The sequence below is a fragment of the Pseudorca crassidens genome, chromosome 5 (assembly GCF_039906515.1).
Source record: "Pseudorca crassidens isolate mPseCra1 chromosome 5, mPseCra1.hap1, whole genome shotgun sequence".
In the NCBI taxonomy this organism is placed as follows: domain Eukaryota; kingdom Metazoa; phylum Chordata; class Mammalia; order Artiodactyla; family Delphinidae; genus Pseudorca; species Pseudorca crassidens.
The window spans coordinates 52,249,211-52,266,739 of NC_090300.1; the positions used below are offsets into that span (position 1 = coordinate 52,249,211).

At 37.4% G+C, this 17,529-nt stretch overlaps 1 protein-coding gene and 1 pseudogene across 1 annotated transcript in view; both read left to right on the plus strand.

Annotated features, from left to right (window-relative positions):
- The first annotated feature begins 432 nt into the window (after window positions 1–432).
- On the plus strand, window positions 433–952 carry LOC137224886 (nucleotide triphosphate diphosphatase NUDT15 pseudogene; annotated as a pseudogene).
- A 3,332-nt stretch (window positions 953–4,284) lies between these two features.
- Window positions 4,285–17,529, plus strand: part of LOC137224260 (EGF-like and EMI domain-containing protein 1) — a 61,369-nt gene continuing 48,124 nt past the window's right edge. Inside the window, 2 exon segments of the mRNA XM_067737143.1 lie at window positions 4,285–4,330; window positions 9,294–9,416. Coding sequence (XP_067593244.1) covers window positions 4,285–4,330; window positions 9,294–9,416 — 169 coding nt within the window.

Consider the following 17,529-nt stretch of genomic DNA (forward strand, 5'->3'; position numbering starts at 1 on the left):
TCATTTACTTTTTTAACAGATATTTTTAGGACATCTTCTATGTGCCAAACACTGGGATAGCTATTGTGAGTAAAACCGACAGGATTCCTGCTCTCATGCGACTTAGTCTTTAATAGGGAAAGCAGATATAAAACAAATAATCACACATACGATTCTACACCTATAGATGAGTTAATGGCTCCAAAGTAAAGGAAGACAGTCCTAAGAAAGTATAATACATCAATCTGACCTAGGGTAAAGGAGACATGCAGGGCTCCTTAAGGCAGTGGTGCTTGGGTGGACATCAACAGGATGCAAATGTACTCACTAGGTAAAGGAGGAGAGGAGGAAATAAAAGAGAGTACAAAGTATTCAAAGAACTTCAAGAAGATCAGTTTTGCTAAAACATCATAAGGGGAAAGGAAGAGCAAGATAGAATTAGACTCTCGCGCTATGACGGCCAGTGCAGAGCCACAGGGGCAGCACCCAGGAGTCAGGGTAGGAGTCGTGGTGACCAGCTGCAGGCATCTTCACTGCATCCTCCTGGGGAGGAAGACAGAAAGGGTCATTTGGAGCCGGCAATCTCCAACTTCCCAGGGGCCAACTGGAGTTTGGTGAAAGCTGGAAAGAATGTGCTCAAAGGGAAACCCGGGAAGAAGCAGCTCTTCACCTGAAAAATGTTCGCTTGGCCTCGGTTGTGAATTCTTTCGTTGAGGAAGAGAATTACCATTATGTCACTATTTTAATGAAAGGAGAGGTGGATGTGACTCATGGTTCAGAACCAAAGAATGTAGAGCCTGAGAAAAATGAAAGTTGGGAGTGGATTCCTTGGGAAGAATTTCCTCCCCTGGACCAGCTTTTCTGGGCACTACGTTGTTTAAAGGAACAAGGCTATGATCCATTTAAAGAAGATTTGGATCATCTGGTAGGATATAAAGGAAATCACCTACAGGTGAACAAGGAGACGCCATGATTTGTTTTTTTTTAATGGGTTAGCCATAAAGTTCATTCGGTTTTCCTGTGAGATGGCTCTAGTAGCGCTCAGTTGTCTTTAACTTCATTCGAAGCAATTTTGTTAGATTGTATTGTGACAGCTGTCATTATGAGTGTGCATTTAAAGAAACACTTATCAAAATTGGTGAATTTTTGTGTAGCCATTTTAATATTGAAGATGGAAGAAAAAAGCACCATTTTTGGCATATTATGCTTATTTCAAGAAAGGTAAAAATGCAACTGAAACGCAAAAAAAGATTTGTGCAGTGCATGGAGAAGGTGCTGTGACTGAGCAAACGTGTCAAAAGTGGTTTGCGAAGTTTCGTGCTGGAGATTTCTTGCTGGATGATGCTCCACGGTCAGGTAGACCAGTTGAAGTTGATAGCGATCAAATCGAGACATTGATTGAGAGCAATGGACATTATACCACTCGGGAGATAGCCAACATACTCCAAATACCCAAATCAACTGTTGAAAAGCATTTGCACCAGCTTGGTTATATGAATCGCTTTGATGTTTGGGTTCCACATAAGTGCAAAAAACCTTCTTGACCATATTTCTGCATGCGATTCTCTACTGAAACGTAATGAAAACGTTCCGTTTTTAAAACAAATTGTGAAGGGCAATGAAAAGTGGATACTGTACAATAATGTGGAATGGAAGAGATCGCGGGGCAAGTGAAATGAGCCACCACCGAGCACACCAAAGGCCGGTCTTCATCCAAAGAAGGTGATGCTGTGTGTATGGTGGGATTGGAAGGAGTCCTCTAAGTATACCCAACACGCTTTCAGCCAGTACTTGTGAAAAATTTTCAGGGATTGTGTTATGAATTGTATTTCAGACTCAGAAAATGTGATAAATGGTGATGTTGTGGTAATTCTGCTTTCCCTATTTCTCTGTGGTATTGACTGTGCTGTTTGTCGTTACCAGTGTGCATGGAGGAGAGTGCAGAATTTGTCTTAGTGTTTCAGTTCTAATAGAGAACCTAATTCAGGGGCGGGACATTCTGCAACAGTATTCCCATTGCAGAATTTAACACATTTGTTGATTTTCCTCTTTTATTTAAATCAAAAAAAATTTTGGTAATATATTGTGACAGTCCCTGCAACTAGAGCAAACAAGACAGGTCTTTAGGGTGTATTTCCCAGATTTCCAATTGAGAACCTAAAGCAAGGGAAGTGAGACAAACCATCCAGGATCTGTACCCCATCATTAACAGGCCCTGTCATTTTGGATCTCTCAGTTGATCTGAGATTCAGCTTCCTTATGTATAAAATGCTATTAGACTAGGGCAGTGGATCTCAAAGTGTGACCCAGGGAAGTCCTCAAGACCCTTTCAAGGATCCTCAGGGTTAAAGCTGTTTTTGTCGTATGAAGACTTCATTTGCTTTTTTCATTCTCATTCTTTCCTGAGTGTACGGAGGAGTTTGCATGTTGTGTGATACTGTAGCAGACTGAACACAAAGCAGATATGAGAGTCTAGCTCTCTTCTATTAAGCTAGACGTGAAAGAAATTGACAAAAATGTAAAACAATGCCACTCTTTTCACTGGTTCTTTTGTTTTTTCTTTAAAGAAAAATACCTATATTTTTTATAAAAATTATGTTAACATATAACGGTTTTTGTTATTTGTAAATAAATTAATAAAACAATTCTTTAAAAAAGAGAGCGAGAGAGAGAGAGAGAATTAGAGAAGGAAGAAGAGAACAGACCACACAAGGGCCTCCAGACCACGTTGGTGTTCAGTTTAATCCTAAGAGCAATGGGAAGGAATTGAAGGGTATAAAACAGAGACAGGAGTGAGGGAACGGGTGACATGATCAAATTTTTGTTTTTGAAACATCACTGTGGTGCAGCAGATATTAGAGGACCCAATGGTGGATGGCGGGAGGGAGGGGGGCTCTAGTTTGGATTTGAGTGGTGTCAGTGGACATGAGAAATGGACAAATTTGAGATGTTTTAGGAGATAATTTTGATATAGTAAAATTTGGTATTAGATCAAATGTGGGTGAAGGAAGGGAAAATATCAAGGATGACTCCTAAGTTTAGACTTGTGCAGGGAGATAGATGGTAGTTGAAAACTCCCCCCATATTTTTCTCCTGATTTTAGTCCACATACTCAGTTGCCTACTGTATATATCCCTAACTTCCAATATCACTTGCCCATCAAATCATGATGTCCAAGACTGAACTATTCTTCTAGTATCAAATGTTCCTCCTTCTGTGCTGTTGCAGTGAATGCGGTGAATGCCACAGCCAGCCAGCCAATCGTTCAGGTCAGTTGACCTTGACTCTTTCTTCTCCATCACATCCAGCTAATAACCAAATCATTTTGATTTTCTCTTCTTAAGCTCTTTTATATCTGCCCACATTTCTCTATTTCCACTGCTACTAGCTTAGGTCAAGTCCTCAACATCTTTTATCTGGATTTTGGCTGTAACTTGGCTTCCCTGCCTTCAGTCTCCCACTTCTCTAATCTCTCCTTTGCCCTGCTGGTGCCCATGGTCTATAAAGTAAAGCCATGTCTCCTTAGTATGGCAGAAAAGACTCTCCATAATCAGGCCCTAGCCACATCTTTAGCATAATAATTTTTTGCTTTAATCCTTACTCTACACAGACCAAATAAAGGAACCCTCACAGAGCAATTATGAGGAAACCATTCAAGAAGCCATCTTCAACCCCTCTAGCACTGTCAGATATGCTACAACTTAGCACAGGCAGTTTGATAAACCCATATATTTGTCATAAAAATGAACCAAAATTGTGACAAATCCTCAAATTCATTAGACTCTTGACAGAATATAATTGCTCCAATAATGTTACAAGCCTTGGTGAATATAGATTAAAACATTTTAGTGATTGGAAGACAATAAATCTTTTTGGAAAGTGTGTACTGAGTTTGAGCTGCACTGGGTAACTTCCTCCTGCACATCCACTTTACAGTATTCATGCCTCAGTTACGATGATTTCTTTTACAGTCAATAGAATCACATAAAATGCTTAAACCACAAAAGGGAGGGTATTGAATCACTTAACTGAGGAGGTCAGAGGTAGGAGGGCTTCAGGCATAGTCCATTCAGGGCTCCAATTCCTGTTTTCTGTTAGTCCTTCGGCTCTGTCCTCTTTGTTGGCTTTATCTTTAGTGCAGCTTCATTCATGGGGAAAAAAACGGCTACTGCATGATGGCTCATACACACATTACAATTTCCAGAGCAACAGGGCCTCTATGTCCCAGGGTTCCCAACCTATATGTTGAGCTTCCTGCTGATTGGATCACATCTGAACTAATTCATTCATTCCTGAAACGGTCATATGCTAATAAAGACATTACCTGGTCCAGTCACTGTGGCAGATGGAGGTAGGTTTATGCCAAGAAAAGTCCACCTCAGATTTGAGAGAGGAGTGGTGTTCATCAGTCCCATATAATCTACATGGTTTCTCTAAAATGACAGGGTTAAAATTCCCCAAAGGAAAACCTGATAGTTGTTGAGTATTAGTGAACAAGAAAAATGGCCAACCTATGAATATTCACTATAGACACAATTTAAATTTGTTCATGAGCAAACAAAAATTACTCTGTGCCCTGGAGTTTTTAAAGCAACTTGTGAAGGGTCAAAAACAAATATCCATAGTCTATTGCAAGGGTGAAGAGAGGGCAAGTGGAACAGAGCCCATTTCTAAGAAATCCCATTGATGAATATGGGTGGATAGAAGACTGAATTATGTGGATGGCTCTCAGACCCCACATTCATTCATTCATTCACAGAACATTTATGGAGTATCAACTCTATTCCAGAAAATGCTTAATATAACAGGATCCTTGACCTTAAGGAGTTCATCCGATCAGGAACTACAGAATTAAGATACAAGTGAAAAGTCAGCAGTATTGCATATCAGAGTGAAAGTATAATAGAACAGAGTGAAAGTAAAGCCACATCTAGAAAATCTAGTGGAGTCTTCAACACACCCTCTAATATTTCATTCAAATCTAACACTTCTATATTGTGGTCTTTAACGTAAAGCAATGCTTATTTCCAATCAACAGGTTTCCGAGAACAGAAACCTATATCGCCTATATGAAAAGGCAAATGGAAGAATAATTTATCTTACCCTGGCTGCACACTCTAAAAAAATAATATAAAACAACCTTGATTGTTTGGAAACAAAAGTGGATCTTTGTTGTCTCAGGGAGCTTTTATGTGCAAAATACACTTGATAATAGTGTGAATTCTTTTAAGCTATTATATTCTGTGATCATCTGGGAAAATAGTTTGGGGAATAAATACAGCAGAAATATTTAGAGAAAGGACATTAAAAAGGAAGAATAGCAGACATAGTTGATTCTTTTTTGACATTCTTGTACAGTATAAAAATCATCAAATCCTTGGTCCATATCACAGGGATAATGCTGAAAAAATTCTAATCACTTTATCATTATTCCCAGCAGTGTCCTGGAGCTCCAATTCTGAGGGCAGGGCTTTCTGTAAGCATCTAACATTAAGATATAACTGAGAGAAAAATTGGAGAAATGGTTTCTTCACATGAAGTATACTTCATAATAACATTTTAATGTAATATTGACATTTCTGGTTTTTAACTCTGTTGGGCAGAATCTTGATGGAAAAGAAAATCACTTGTGACGGCTTCAGCATGAGTGTCTAATATCATGGCAATTTAACCCGGTTTTATCCTATATCAGAGGTATTTCATCAGAAAAGAACTAAAATGTCCTTCACATTTTACAGAAGAAAGTCATTTCTCATAACAGATAATGCTAACATTGTCTTAAAAATATTAACTATTGTTGAGTGAATAGTGTGGGAAATATGGGTGGTTTCTTTTCAGAGGTTTTGGTAAATAATTTAATGTATGTATATATGTATGTATGTATGTATGTATATACACACACTATTTTGGTCAGAGTATTGATTTATCTATTTGAACTGAATTGGTCTGCTTTGGTCAAACAGCTGAGAAGTTGAGCCAGATCATGACATTTGTGATCCGTGTGACATTTGCAGTTGAACAGAGGACTCAGGCTCACTACTCAGAGTATGGTCCACAGACCACAGCTTCAGAATTGCCTTGGATCTATTAGAAATGCAAAATCCAGCCCCTCAGCCCCAGATCTACTGAATCAGCATCTGCGTTATAACAAGATCTCTAGGAGATTAAAACATTAACTACATAAGGGGATCTCAACTCTGGCTCCCCATTAAAATCACTAAAGGTGATTTTCAAATATTTGATTACCAAGTCTTACCCCAGACCAATTAAATCAGACGTTTTTAAGGACAGGACCAAGGCTTGGGTATTTCTAAATGCCCACCAAGTGATTCTAATGCACTGTCAGATTTGAGAATGGTAGGTTACACAATGCCCAAACAATCAGCAAATCCAGTGTATTCTGAAAGGACAAAAAAGAAGAAGAAAGTCAAACCAATTACTTTTCATTTGGTACCACTCTATAAATGATTGATTTTTTTAACTGTTAGTAAGTTTGCTTAACTACTGTGTGAACACAGCCTGTTGTGTCTCAACCTGCCCAGAAGTGTATTGTATTGTAAATCAAGAAGAGGAAGACTTTGCTATCTAAATTAATTAAAAGAAGATTTTAGGTTTGTTTTTCAACTTTACTTTCTTTTGCCAACCTTATTCACCAACCTGACAGGTCTAAATACTGAATCTCAGACACTGCACGTTTAAACCTCTGCACCTTTGGATTACCCATCCTTTTCTCCATGCACTCAATTCTCAGTTTTTACCTCAAACATTCCTTTATCACTGTAGCCCAAATGCATTTCCCCTTCCCTGAATTCCCACATTTCTCAGTATTTCTGTCGTTGCTTGTTTGATTTCTACATATACTCTCAAGCATTAGCAGTCTATTCCAATCTCTTATACATGAATAGGAAAGGAAAACATAAATCAGAGCATAGTACATGTGGCAGTTATTATTATCCCATCTTACAGATGAGGAAACTGAGTCTCAGAGAGGAAAAGTGACAGGTTAATAAGTTTCAACACTAAGATATTTTTCCCAAGACTATCTGACTCAGAGTACAGAGGAAGTTTGGTTTGCTTTTGTTTGTTAGTGTGTATGTGTTTTTAATAGATTATAGTACTTTAATTATAGTTCTGGAGAAGATTAAGAATATGAACACACTAAAACATACTGAAAGAATACTCATCCTTAAAATCAATGTCCACTCTAATCTTTGGAATGAACCCAATGATTTTTCTCTTTTACACTAACTTGGTTTCTTTTGCCAGAAAATTATTGGAGCTTGAAGGGAAGGGGAGGTGTTCTTATTATACTTCTTTTTCAAAATTACTTTTTAATACACAAGTAGTAACTGAATAACTTTCTTGTGAAAAATTAGAACATTATAGATGTGGATAACATTCCTTGTCCAACATACACATCCTGCACTCTACTCAGTCAGATACCTTCCTTCCCTCTTCAGAAGTAATCATTTTATCTGTGCACACTCTTTAAGACATTTTTAATGTATTTAAATACATATATATGGTATATTATAAAAAATTTTGATCTTGGCAAATGCTGATATATTGATTGTTTTGTTGATAAAAGCATATAACTCTTGGGAATTAAGAGTTTTATTTGTATGTCTAAAGTAAAAGACCTGGGAAGGATATATAATTCAGGGGTTGACAGAATTAAGATTCAAAATTATATCTCAACCCTGTGAATAATACCCTAAAGCTAGAAAGATAAAAATTTAGGTAGCATAACTATTAAAGCCCTGCACAAAGTACAAGTTACAAATGGAGAATTCTGATTTGATATTAGTTTATATGGAAAAAATTAGTGGTTTGTTTATCACAGACTCAAAATTTAATAAAAATTCTAACACTTTGAAAAGTCAGTAGTTCTTATCTCTGAAATAAGATTCCTTTTAAAATATCAGAATTACTCCAGAATATCTAATTTTAGAAGGAAAATACTAGACTGTGTAAAATGTGTTTAATATGGTAAACTAGTAATTTTAAAATGTGGGACTTATTTTGTGATTTATATTCTTCATATTTTTTCTTCTTCATAAAAAAAAAAAGAAGCCAAGTAAAAGAAAACTCTTGTGCTTCTCTCAGGTCACATGCCCTATTGTTACCTACAGTACAAAACAGTCATTAGGATTTCAGTGTGAAAAGGGCCTATGATGAAACATTGCAATAGTATTCCTTCCCAATATTGATGTCTTCTCGAGTAAGGATCTTGCCCTGTGGAATTAAATCTCACTCAATGTAAAGCTAATTATCTATTATGATAACATATTTTAGTGAAGAATATTCATACTCAACAGTCTTTGCCAGAATGTCTGGAACTGGGGACAGGGGAGTCAGGGACATTCTCTGCATGAGACACGTGCAGACTAAATCTTGACCTTTCTGTCTGATTTTTACTTTGGAACATGTCACAAAACAGATTCTCTGAACAGGAAAATTTAGAAGCTCTGATTATCTGAAAAATCACTGATTATCTGAAAAGCTTTCCCTGTGTTTGTGGATATCTTCTTGTTGTGATTTTAGATATATCAGAACTGATTGTATAGGGTACAAGGAAGTATAGGTTCTAAGAGATAAATTCGTTTTCCTTTCCAAAGGAAGACAAATATTATTCATTTATCATAAACTTGACTGATCGTAAGACATAGGTGACCATGAGTCTTGACCTCTTTTCATTTAGTCTAAATTAATGTAACTTCAAACATAAACATCCTAAGTATTTCAGAAAGTGGAGTCCTGAAAGATAAGGAAGAATCTGAGTTAATGGAGCAAATGTATCCATGTGTTTTTAAGAACTCCAAACCATGGCTTTATTTGAATTTATCTGTCTCTGCCCTGATGTCCACTATATCCCATGAGAAGGAGAGTCAAGGTATTAACTCTATTACTGACTTCATTCAGCAGCGTCAGAGCAGTAAAGGTGTTTATCTACTCGTGTGTGCTGCTCCAGATAGGGTAGCTCATTGTAATTCTCCCCTCCAGGTTCCCTTCCCTAAGGAAATATCTATATCTCAGATCTGTCTAATTAATCAGGATGTGAAGAATAGAAAATTGTGAGACAATCACTATGCTCATCGTTGCTGGGCTTTCAAAAGCTCAATAAAGTTTCAATCTACATTTTTTTGTTTATACTGTGGAGTAAAATGGATCAAACAGGCAAAGAACTGTGGCAACAGAGATGGTGCCTTTGTGCAATAAAACATATACTGTGTATCAAAGAAATATTGTGCCACTTCTCTGAAGCTGACATTGGAATGACATTGTAATCCTGACCATCTGTCTTCCTCCTCTAGATGTTGATGAATGTACGGTAGTGAGTGGAGGCTGCCAACAGCGCTGAATTAACACCCTGGGCACCTTCCATTGTGCATGTGATACGGGGTACAGTCTCCATGCTGATGAACGCACCTGCATAAGTGAGTAAACATTAGAACCAGCTTGAAGTTGTTTTCAGTGAAAATCGACCTGCCCACGTAGGGGCAGGAAGAAAACGTTTTTCTATTGTAAAAACATCTATAGAAGCTGACAATTTTCAAGTACAATTCTATCTCTTAGAATTTAAAAAAAGATATTTTGCTATTAAAAGACTGAAAGACAAAAAAGATGGGGAAGTAAATATAGAAATTAACATTCACAAGCAAAACTTGGATCCCCCCAAATGTGTGACTGTTCCTTAGGTATCATTTCTGCCACACGCAGTAAAGTATAAATTTGTTAATTACTGCTTATATACAACAAGTTCAGCACAGACTCACAATAAAGAGAGGAGGCTGGGCTGTTACAATCACTAGCTACAATGTTCACTCATTTCAAACCAGACTCAGAAGTGGACTCGTGATTATAACAGCAAAAATTATGACAGATTATATAATGAGTTTAGAGTTTCTCAAGAATAGTTAAAACTACACACATTAAATCTGAGGTTCCTATACACTTATTGTGTATCAAAATGTTCTTAGATATCAGTTTTGGGTGGTAAGATTATTATTGTTGTCTTTGTATGTTTCTGAATTTTATGAATTTCCTAAAATGAGTATGTACGCAGGAAAAAAACAGAAAAACTTTAAAAATACTGTGTTTCCTGTATGATTTATTAATGTTCTTTTTTTTAATTTATTTTTTTAACATCTTTATTGGAGTATAATTGCTTTACAGTGTTGTGTTAGTTTCTGCTGTATAACAAAGTGAATCAGCTATATGCATACGTATATCCCCATATCCCCTCCCTCTTGCGTCTCCCTCCCACCCTCCTTATCCCACCCCTCTAGGTGGTAGCAAAGCACTGAGCTGATCTCCCTGAAATGTTCTTTTTTAACTGAAGTAATTTACATAAAAATTTTTTTTTTATTGAATGATGCTCCTCAGATGGCATCCAGCACATTCTGATTTCACCTCCAGGTCCCTTTGAAAAATATCTTATACTGAAAGAATAGCACCTTATACAACACAATTTAATTGCTGGTTTAATTTATACAGGGTTTGTTAACTGGTCCATCTACTCAAAATTATTAGCATTTTATGAGTATTCTATAATTATGAAATTTGGGATAGAAATCAGCCAGTTTTGCTTAACTTCATAACATATACTGTCTCTTTTTCCTAACATAGGAAATGAGAGAAAGCCAGGTGAAACAGGTAAAGATGTCCTAGTCATAGATCTGATTTTTTTTTTTTTTTTTTTTTTGCGGTACGCGGGCCTCTCACTGTTGTGGCCTCTCCCGTCGTGGAGCACAGGCTCCGGACGCGCAGGCTCAGCGGCCATGGCTCACGGGCCCAGCCGCTCCGCGGCATGTGGGATCTTCCTGGACCGGGGCACGAACCCGTGTCCCCTGCATCGGCAGGCGGACTCTCAACCACTGCGCCACCAGGGAAGCCCATAGATCTGATTTTGATAGAAGAAAATGGAGGTTTTGAGAGCAAAGAAAGGACTTTTCCAAAGTTGGTGAAGATGCAGATAGAAGCCATATCGTAGTATCAGGGAACTCAGTATCTACAGCAGGCACCAGTGGTGGGACAGCAGCACATGCATATTTTTGTAATCTCCCAAATATCCCCTTCTTTTTGCAAAATTACTGCTTGTTGCGACAGGAATCCCTTTCCCATCCCCATCTCCATCCCCAACCTGTAAAGACTTCAGCTGGTAATATCCTTAAACTACCACTCTAACTTCTCTCAGTCACAAAATATTTAGGGGCAGGATTACCTATACATGCAAATATGGTATTTAGTGGTAAAGGTTGAGCTGGTGAATTTTTGTGTCTGATATAAAAATATTTTGCAAAGTAATGAATTTTATATATCTATGGTATCTGGTCTTTGCGATAAGGCAAAATAAACACTCTAGTGATCAACTAAAATTATATCTTCAGGTATAATTAATTTTCTAAACTCTGGAAGTTATTAACTATTTCTTAGTAAAATCATTAAGCTCTTTCCTTGTTCCTCACCACCATTGCTCTGGAATTTTCCAACTTTTGTTTCAATGACCTCAGGTCAAAGGTGGACTTGGATAAGAATATTATGGTTTATCATTTCTATTTCCATTCCTTAAAATCCATCCTGTACAGACACATGGACACTATGGCAATAGCATATTTGCAGCTGCGTAGGCTGATCCTCTCCTCGTACAGAATTTCAACATAGTGTACAAAAATTAAAAATTAAGCTAAAGAGAAATATGGATTTCATGATTGCAGTCATTTTAAAGCCTTTAACCCCTTGGATGTCATTCCACAGAAATACTGGACTCAAGAGTCCAGCAATTGACCTTTGTGGAAATGTTCATGCCTCTCTCACATGAATCTACTGGTTCTGGTTTCAAAGAATGGTCCTAAGAACCTCAGTTGACACAATTACAGCAGTCTTGTTAAAATGAACTCAAGAAGAATATAAGTATTTTGTATTTAAATACTAATAATGACGTGAGCTTGAGGATAAGAACTGTTTGTTTGCTTTGAAAGAAAGGGTGTACCGTAGAGAACTGAGTCTCACATTGGTTTGTATTTTGAGTAATATTGTAGCAAGGGTCAGATATTTTTAAAAGCAGGACAATTCAATTAGTCCACTTTCCCTTTGGTGTTTGTTACCTGGCAGGAAACTGAGAATGGTGGTTGATCTTACCAGGAAACTGTAGTAGACAGAAATTCTTCATGACCAGTCGCAGAAGAGAAGATGGAGTTATGGAATTTTATGATTCCGCTACTTTAGAGTCCTTGAAATTAACTGCCTCCATTTCTTCCTTCCTCTCGACCTTCTTTCCCTTCCTTTGCCCCATTCTGCCCATCAGTCATAGTCCTAAGCTAGTGTGACTTTTTGAGTTAGAGCCGCTGGTACTTTTTGCACTTTCTCTTAATCACAGCAGCAGTAAACTTCTTGTACCCCAAATCCTTACAGAGTTTAAGATGACTTCATTTCAAGAAAGGATCTCCTCTCTAAGAGCTGTGCACTTGTGGGGACATATGGCCAGCAGTTACTAGTCAGCCTCCACCAGAATGATAAAGTTACACAAAGTGGTGTTAAGAGAGGGGGTTCATAATATCCAGCTATAGTGTGCAGGCCACTTGGTTCCCCATAAAGTACTGCCTGGACTGCTGATAAAATGTGATCCCTGGGGATCTTGGCCTCAGTGACCCTCAGTTTGAGCCCCTGAATTTGTCTGCAAATTTTTGGAATGCATGTCACTTTACTGGTGGCAAGGGCCTATTACTTTTTTGAGATTTTTAAAGGTATCTATGACACTTCAAAATATCCCCCATATAATTTTGTCCTTATGATGGTGCTTCTTTAAAAGGTGTTTATGTGGGAGGATTTCATGATACTGTTATATCATGATACAGTCTCATGACACTGTCACATAGTCCGAGGCTAAGCTGGTCAATGACTGCTTCTCCCTACACCTTCCTTTATAATGGGATTCTGGACCAGAGGTCTGGGTCCTTGTCCTTGAGCAGCACGGTTACACCTGGTTGGTGAAGGGTCCAGACATAGCATAGGAAAGCAGTCAAAAATGAAATTTTGACCAGATTTGCTTTGCTCTCAGTGGTCTCCATTAACACAGATATTACCAAGTAATACATATACTTTTAAATTTCCCTTTACTTGGAAACCAACGGCTTTAAAAAAATGGAAACTAGAGTTTAGCCATCATCAGAAAGACAGAAATATTCATACTGGTCCACCATTGACTCTCGTCCATGGACCAGGAACAGTGGCACGGTGGAATCCAAGTTGGTGCGTGGCCTTCAGCAAATCACTTAATCTCTCTACAGTCTCTACAGTCTAGTTTCCTCATGTGAAACTGGACAAAATGACCTTAAAGTTACTGCATCTCTAAAGTGTTATAATATTATGGAGTTCCCCAAATTACTAATTTGTTACATATCATCTGCTAACCTGTATTTTTTAAAACGCAACTGGATTCTGTGGAATAATTATTTTGTAGAGCTCAGATTTTATTTGAAAATTATATAAAGAACTTAGACTTTAGAAAGTCCCACATAAAAACAGTGAGTGAGAATTTTATATCCAGTTTAATAAAAATGAGTTCATGACTTCAATGTTTTTAATGAAAGCAATAACTACACTTTGGTGCTTTTTTGAAAATACTGTTTTCTGTATCATAGAATCATATTTTGGAGGAATCCAGGGACTAATTCAGCCTAATCTACTTTAGAGATAAGAAGTCTGAGATCCAAAGAAATCAAGTAACTTTCACTCTGAACAAAAGAAGTTTTCAGGAGAATCTGGCTAATTTCACTTCTAACCAAATGCTTTAAAATAATTTCTGATAAATATTTTAAAAGACTAAGAAAAATCATAAAGGTACTGTGAAATGAAATTCTTATATTCTATTTTAATAAATAGAGCTGAGGGTTAAAATAATGTATTTTCATAATAGCTATTGATGAAAGAAATCTACCTTATATTATCACCCTATAAGTGCAAATTTATCACTTCTCTCTTACATTTCTATCATATTCTCCAACAAACCTGGCTACTCTCAGTTCTCCAAGTCAGCTATGCCCTTTTCCACTTCCACACCTTACCTTACTCAACCTAGACTTCTCTCTCACCAAGACTCCACCTGTCAAAAGTCTACTTACCATGTTCCATGTTCAATGTCCGTTGGCCTGTTAAACCTTCTCTGGTGACCCCAGCCAAAAGCATTCCTTCTTTTTCTTCTAATACCATATGATTTAGTGTTGCCTTAATGATACATTGTAACATATAGTTTTATATGTGTGCAATTGGGCTTCAGACCAAATGAAAGACACTAATGACCTTCTAATTATCAGCTTTCAGAGGAGTCTTTTCCATGCCTTTCTCAATGGCCTCTGACACTATTAACCACTCATTTTTCTAAATCTTCCTCTTGACTTCCTGACAGCACAATTTTCACCTTTGACTGCTGCCTCTCTGTACTTACATTCTTGTTACCCGGTTCTGACTTTCGATCATCTTCCTCTCTCCTTGCTATGGACTGAATTGTGTCCCCCAAATGTGCATGTTGAAGCCCCAAGTTCCAATGTGATGGTATTTGGAGGTGGAGTCTTTGGGAGATAATTAGGTTTAGATGAGCTCATGAGGGTGGAAGACCCTCATGACGGGTTCAGTGCCTGTATAAGAAGAGAGAGCAGAGAGCTTGCTGTCTCCACCATACCAGGATCTAGCTGAAAGGTGGCCATCTGAAGCCAGGAAGAGAGCTCTCACCAGAAAACAAACCCTACTAGAACCTTGACCTTAGACTTTCCAGCCTCCAGAACTGTGAGAAAATAAACTGATAAGGCCACCCAGACCAGGGTATTTTGTTACAGCAGCCCAAGCAGACTAATACACTCATCTCTTCTCCTTTATTCCCCCTTCTCTAGTCTATCTCCATTTTACTCTTCTACTTTTAGACAGAAGTCAATACCTATAAAATATCTGGCAAGTATTAGTTAAATGTTAGCTATTATTATAACAGAATGTAAAAAGATGTAAGGACTTTACCCAGATGGACTTGCTCGTTGGGGAAAAACTCAAACTTGCAGTATTTCTAGCTTTTGGACTTCGAACAAAATACAAAATTATCTTCTGAGAGCTTTGAATTGAAGATTTTCTCATTGTTGAGAGGCAGACTTTAGTAGATATGACTAAATATAAGTAATGATAATGTAGACTAAACTCCTTTTTTTTTTTTTTTTTAATTTTTTTTATTTTTTTGCGATACACGGACCTCTCACTGCCGCGGCCTCTCCCGTCGCGGAGCACACAGGCCCCGGACGCGCAGGCTCAGCGGCCACGGCCCACGGGCCCAGCCACTCCGCGGCACGCGGGATCCCCCCAGACCGGGGCACGAACACGCGCCCCCTGCATCGGCAGGCGGACTCCCAACCACCGCGCCACCAGGGAAGCCCTAAACTCCTTCTTTTGCCAGTGGCTATTTTGTAACAGCCAGGGGCTAGATACCAAAATAATTATATTACCCAAATTTTCTGTATTTAGCTGTGTCATTTGCATTTTAAGTAACTTGTAAGGTTTTAGCTATAATTTGGTATACCTCACAAAATCTTTGTCTTTCCATTTTTTTCTTTTTTATAACAACCTTGTGAAACATGCTCAGCTCAAATCTCCGTTCATAATCATGTCCTTCCTCTGCTATATTTGTTGAAATTCGCCTTCCCAGAGGGAAAAAGTAATTAAATGATTGAAAGTTTTAATGCTTGCATAGTTCTCTTACCTCTCTTTCATGCCTTCAGCACATAGGTTTATTAACATCTGTACTCACAAATAAACAAATGGAGTCACTGGTGTCTGCACAGGGAAACCTCAGATAAAAAGCATTTTAATTATTTTCATCTTTAACACAAGAATTCTTTATTTCCACTTGCTGGAAGTGGTCAGGCACTGCTTTTGTTCAATGGTTCCTTTTTATTCTCACTAAATGAGGTTGGGGGGAAGGAAGAAGAAAGGTTACCTGGAAGCTGTAAACCAAAGATTTTTCTGTGTGATGAAGTGTGCAACATAATAGAATCAGAGGTCATTTTTTAATTCTAAATAAACAGAAGTTAGGTGGCAAGAAGAGGGTAGATGTACAGCCTGGAAGCTTGATTAAATAGATATTCTTAGTAAAATTTTGAGCTTGGATAAATTTTCTTACATCAGATCTTTATGTTTCACGTTTTAAGATAATGCTAAACTTGGAAAAAAAGGATTGAGAAAACTATTAGATGTGGTGGTCTTCACACAATGGATTCTTTTGTTTTTGATCTCAGTGTTCTGATCAGTGATGTCTAAGTTTTATTTGATAAAAGGAGTGGAAGATCCTTTCTAGGGAATGCAAAGAGATTGCCCTCAAATTGGAGACGAAAGAAGTTAAAGACTTTCATTGTAACTACCTTTCAATTAATTGCATTATTTATGAAGACAAATTAGAAGCAGAATTCATTTCAGATGACAGCTGATGTCTTGAATAGGGCTATGTCAGGTTAAAAAAATTGTTTAGTTTGTCAGGTTGATGGCATCTCTCAGTCATTATCAAATTCATCGCCCTCGCAATATTAATCACTTTTGTGTGGTAGGTGATATATTTAATTCCTCAAAGTTGAATCTAAGGAACACTTCTCCTCTGCCGTCCTCGTTCCCTATATGTGGGCTTGAAAAAAAATCATGAACTTCCCAAGTTTTTATCCGTTTTGTTGATAATTAACCCAATTCAAAACCTATTTCCAAATCCAATGGATTTTAGGAATGCATTCAGAAATCTTTTTTTTTCTACAGTTTTTCTACAGTCTTCAGACTTGGGAAGGTAAGACTGACAGTTTTCGATAGAGTCAGACTAAGGTCTGAATTCTACTGCATCGAATAAGAGTTGTGTGATCTTGGTCCAGTTTCTTAATCTCTGATCTTCAGAGTTCATATCACTTTTATCTCTTTCTCTGTCTCTCTAACTGTATCTATACCTAATATAACCAGGATAATAATTCACAAAAATCAATATTATACATTGCACAAGGACACAAACCTTATAAAGAGGGATGTATTTAACACACTAGAATGGGGAATGGGGGAGACTGAGAGTGTATTCTGGGCTAAAAGTGAACAAATGAAACAAGAGTGGTCCTTCCAAGGACTGGGGAGTGATAAGAATTTTTCTTGAACTGAGCAGTGCGATAAACTTTACCTTCTGTATCCAACGTTAAAACAAAACAAAGTGATGAAATGTTAGCCCAGTGGTCTTCATCCTTGCCAGTTGCCTTTTCTTTTCTTCTTTCTCTCTATGTGGAAAGTAAATTCACAGGTCTTCCTTCAGAATAATCTCTAGGAATTTTTTATTTTTTTTTTGTTTTCTTTTTTTTTTTATCTAGGAATTTTTTCTAGCTATATTTGTAAAATATTTTTAAATGTAAGATTTTCATAACATATATCAAATAAATAATAAAACCCTACTTTTAAGCACTAAATAATTTTGCTGTCTTACGTTTCCCAAATAATTTCATAGTGCATTACAGAATACCCCCTGTATGGGATGAACAAAAATATGAAGAGATT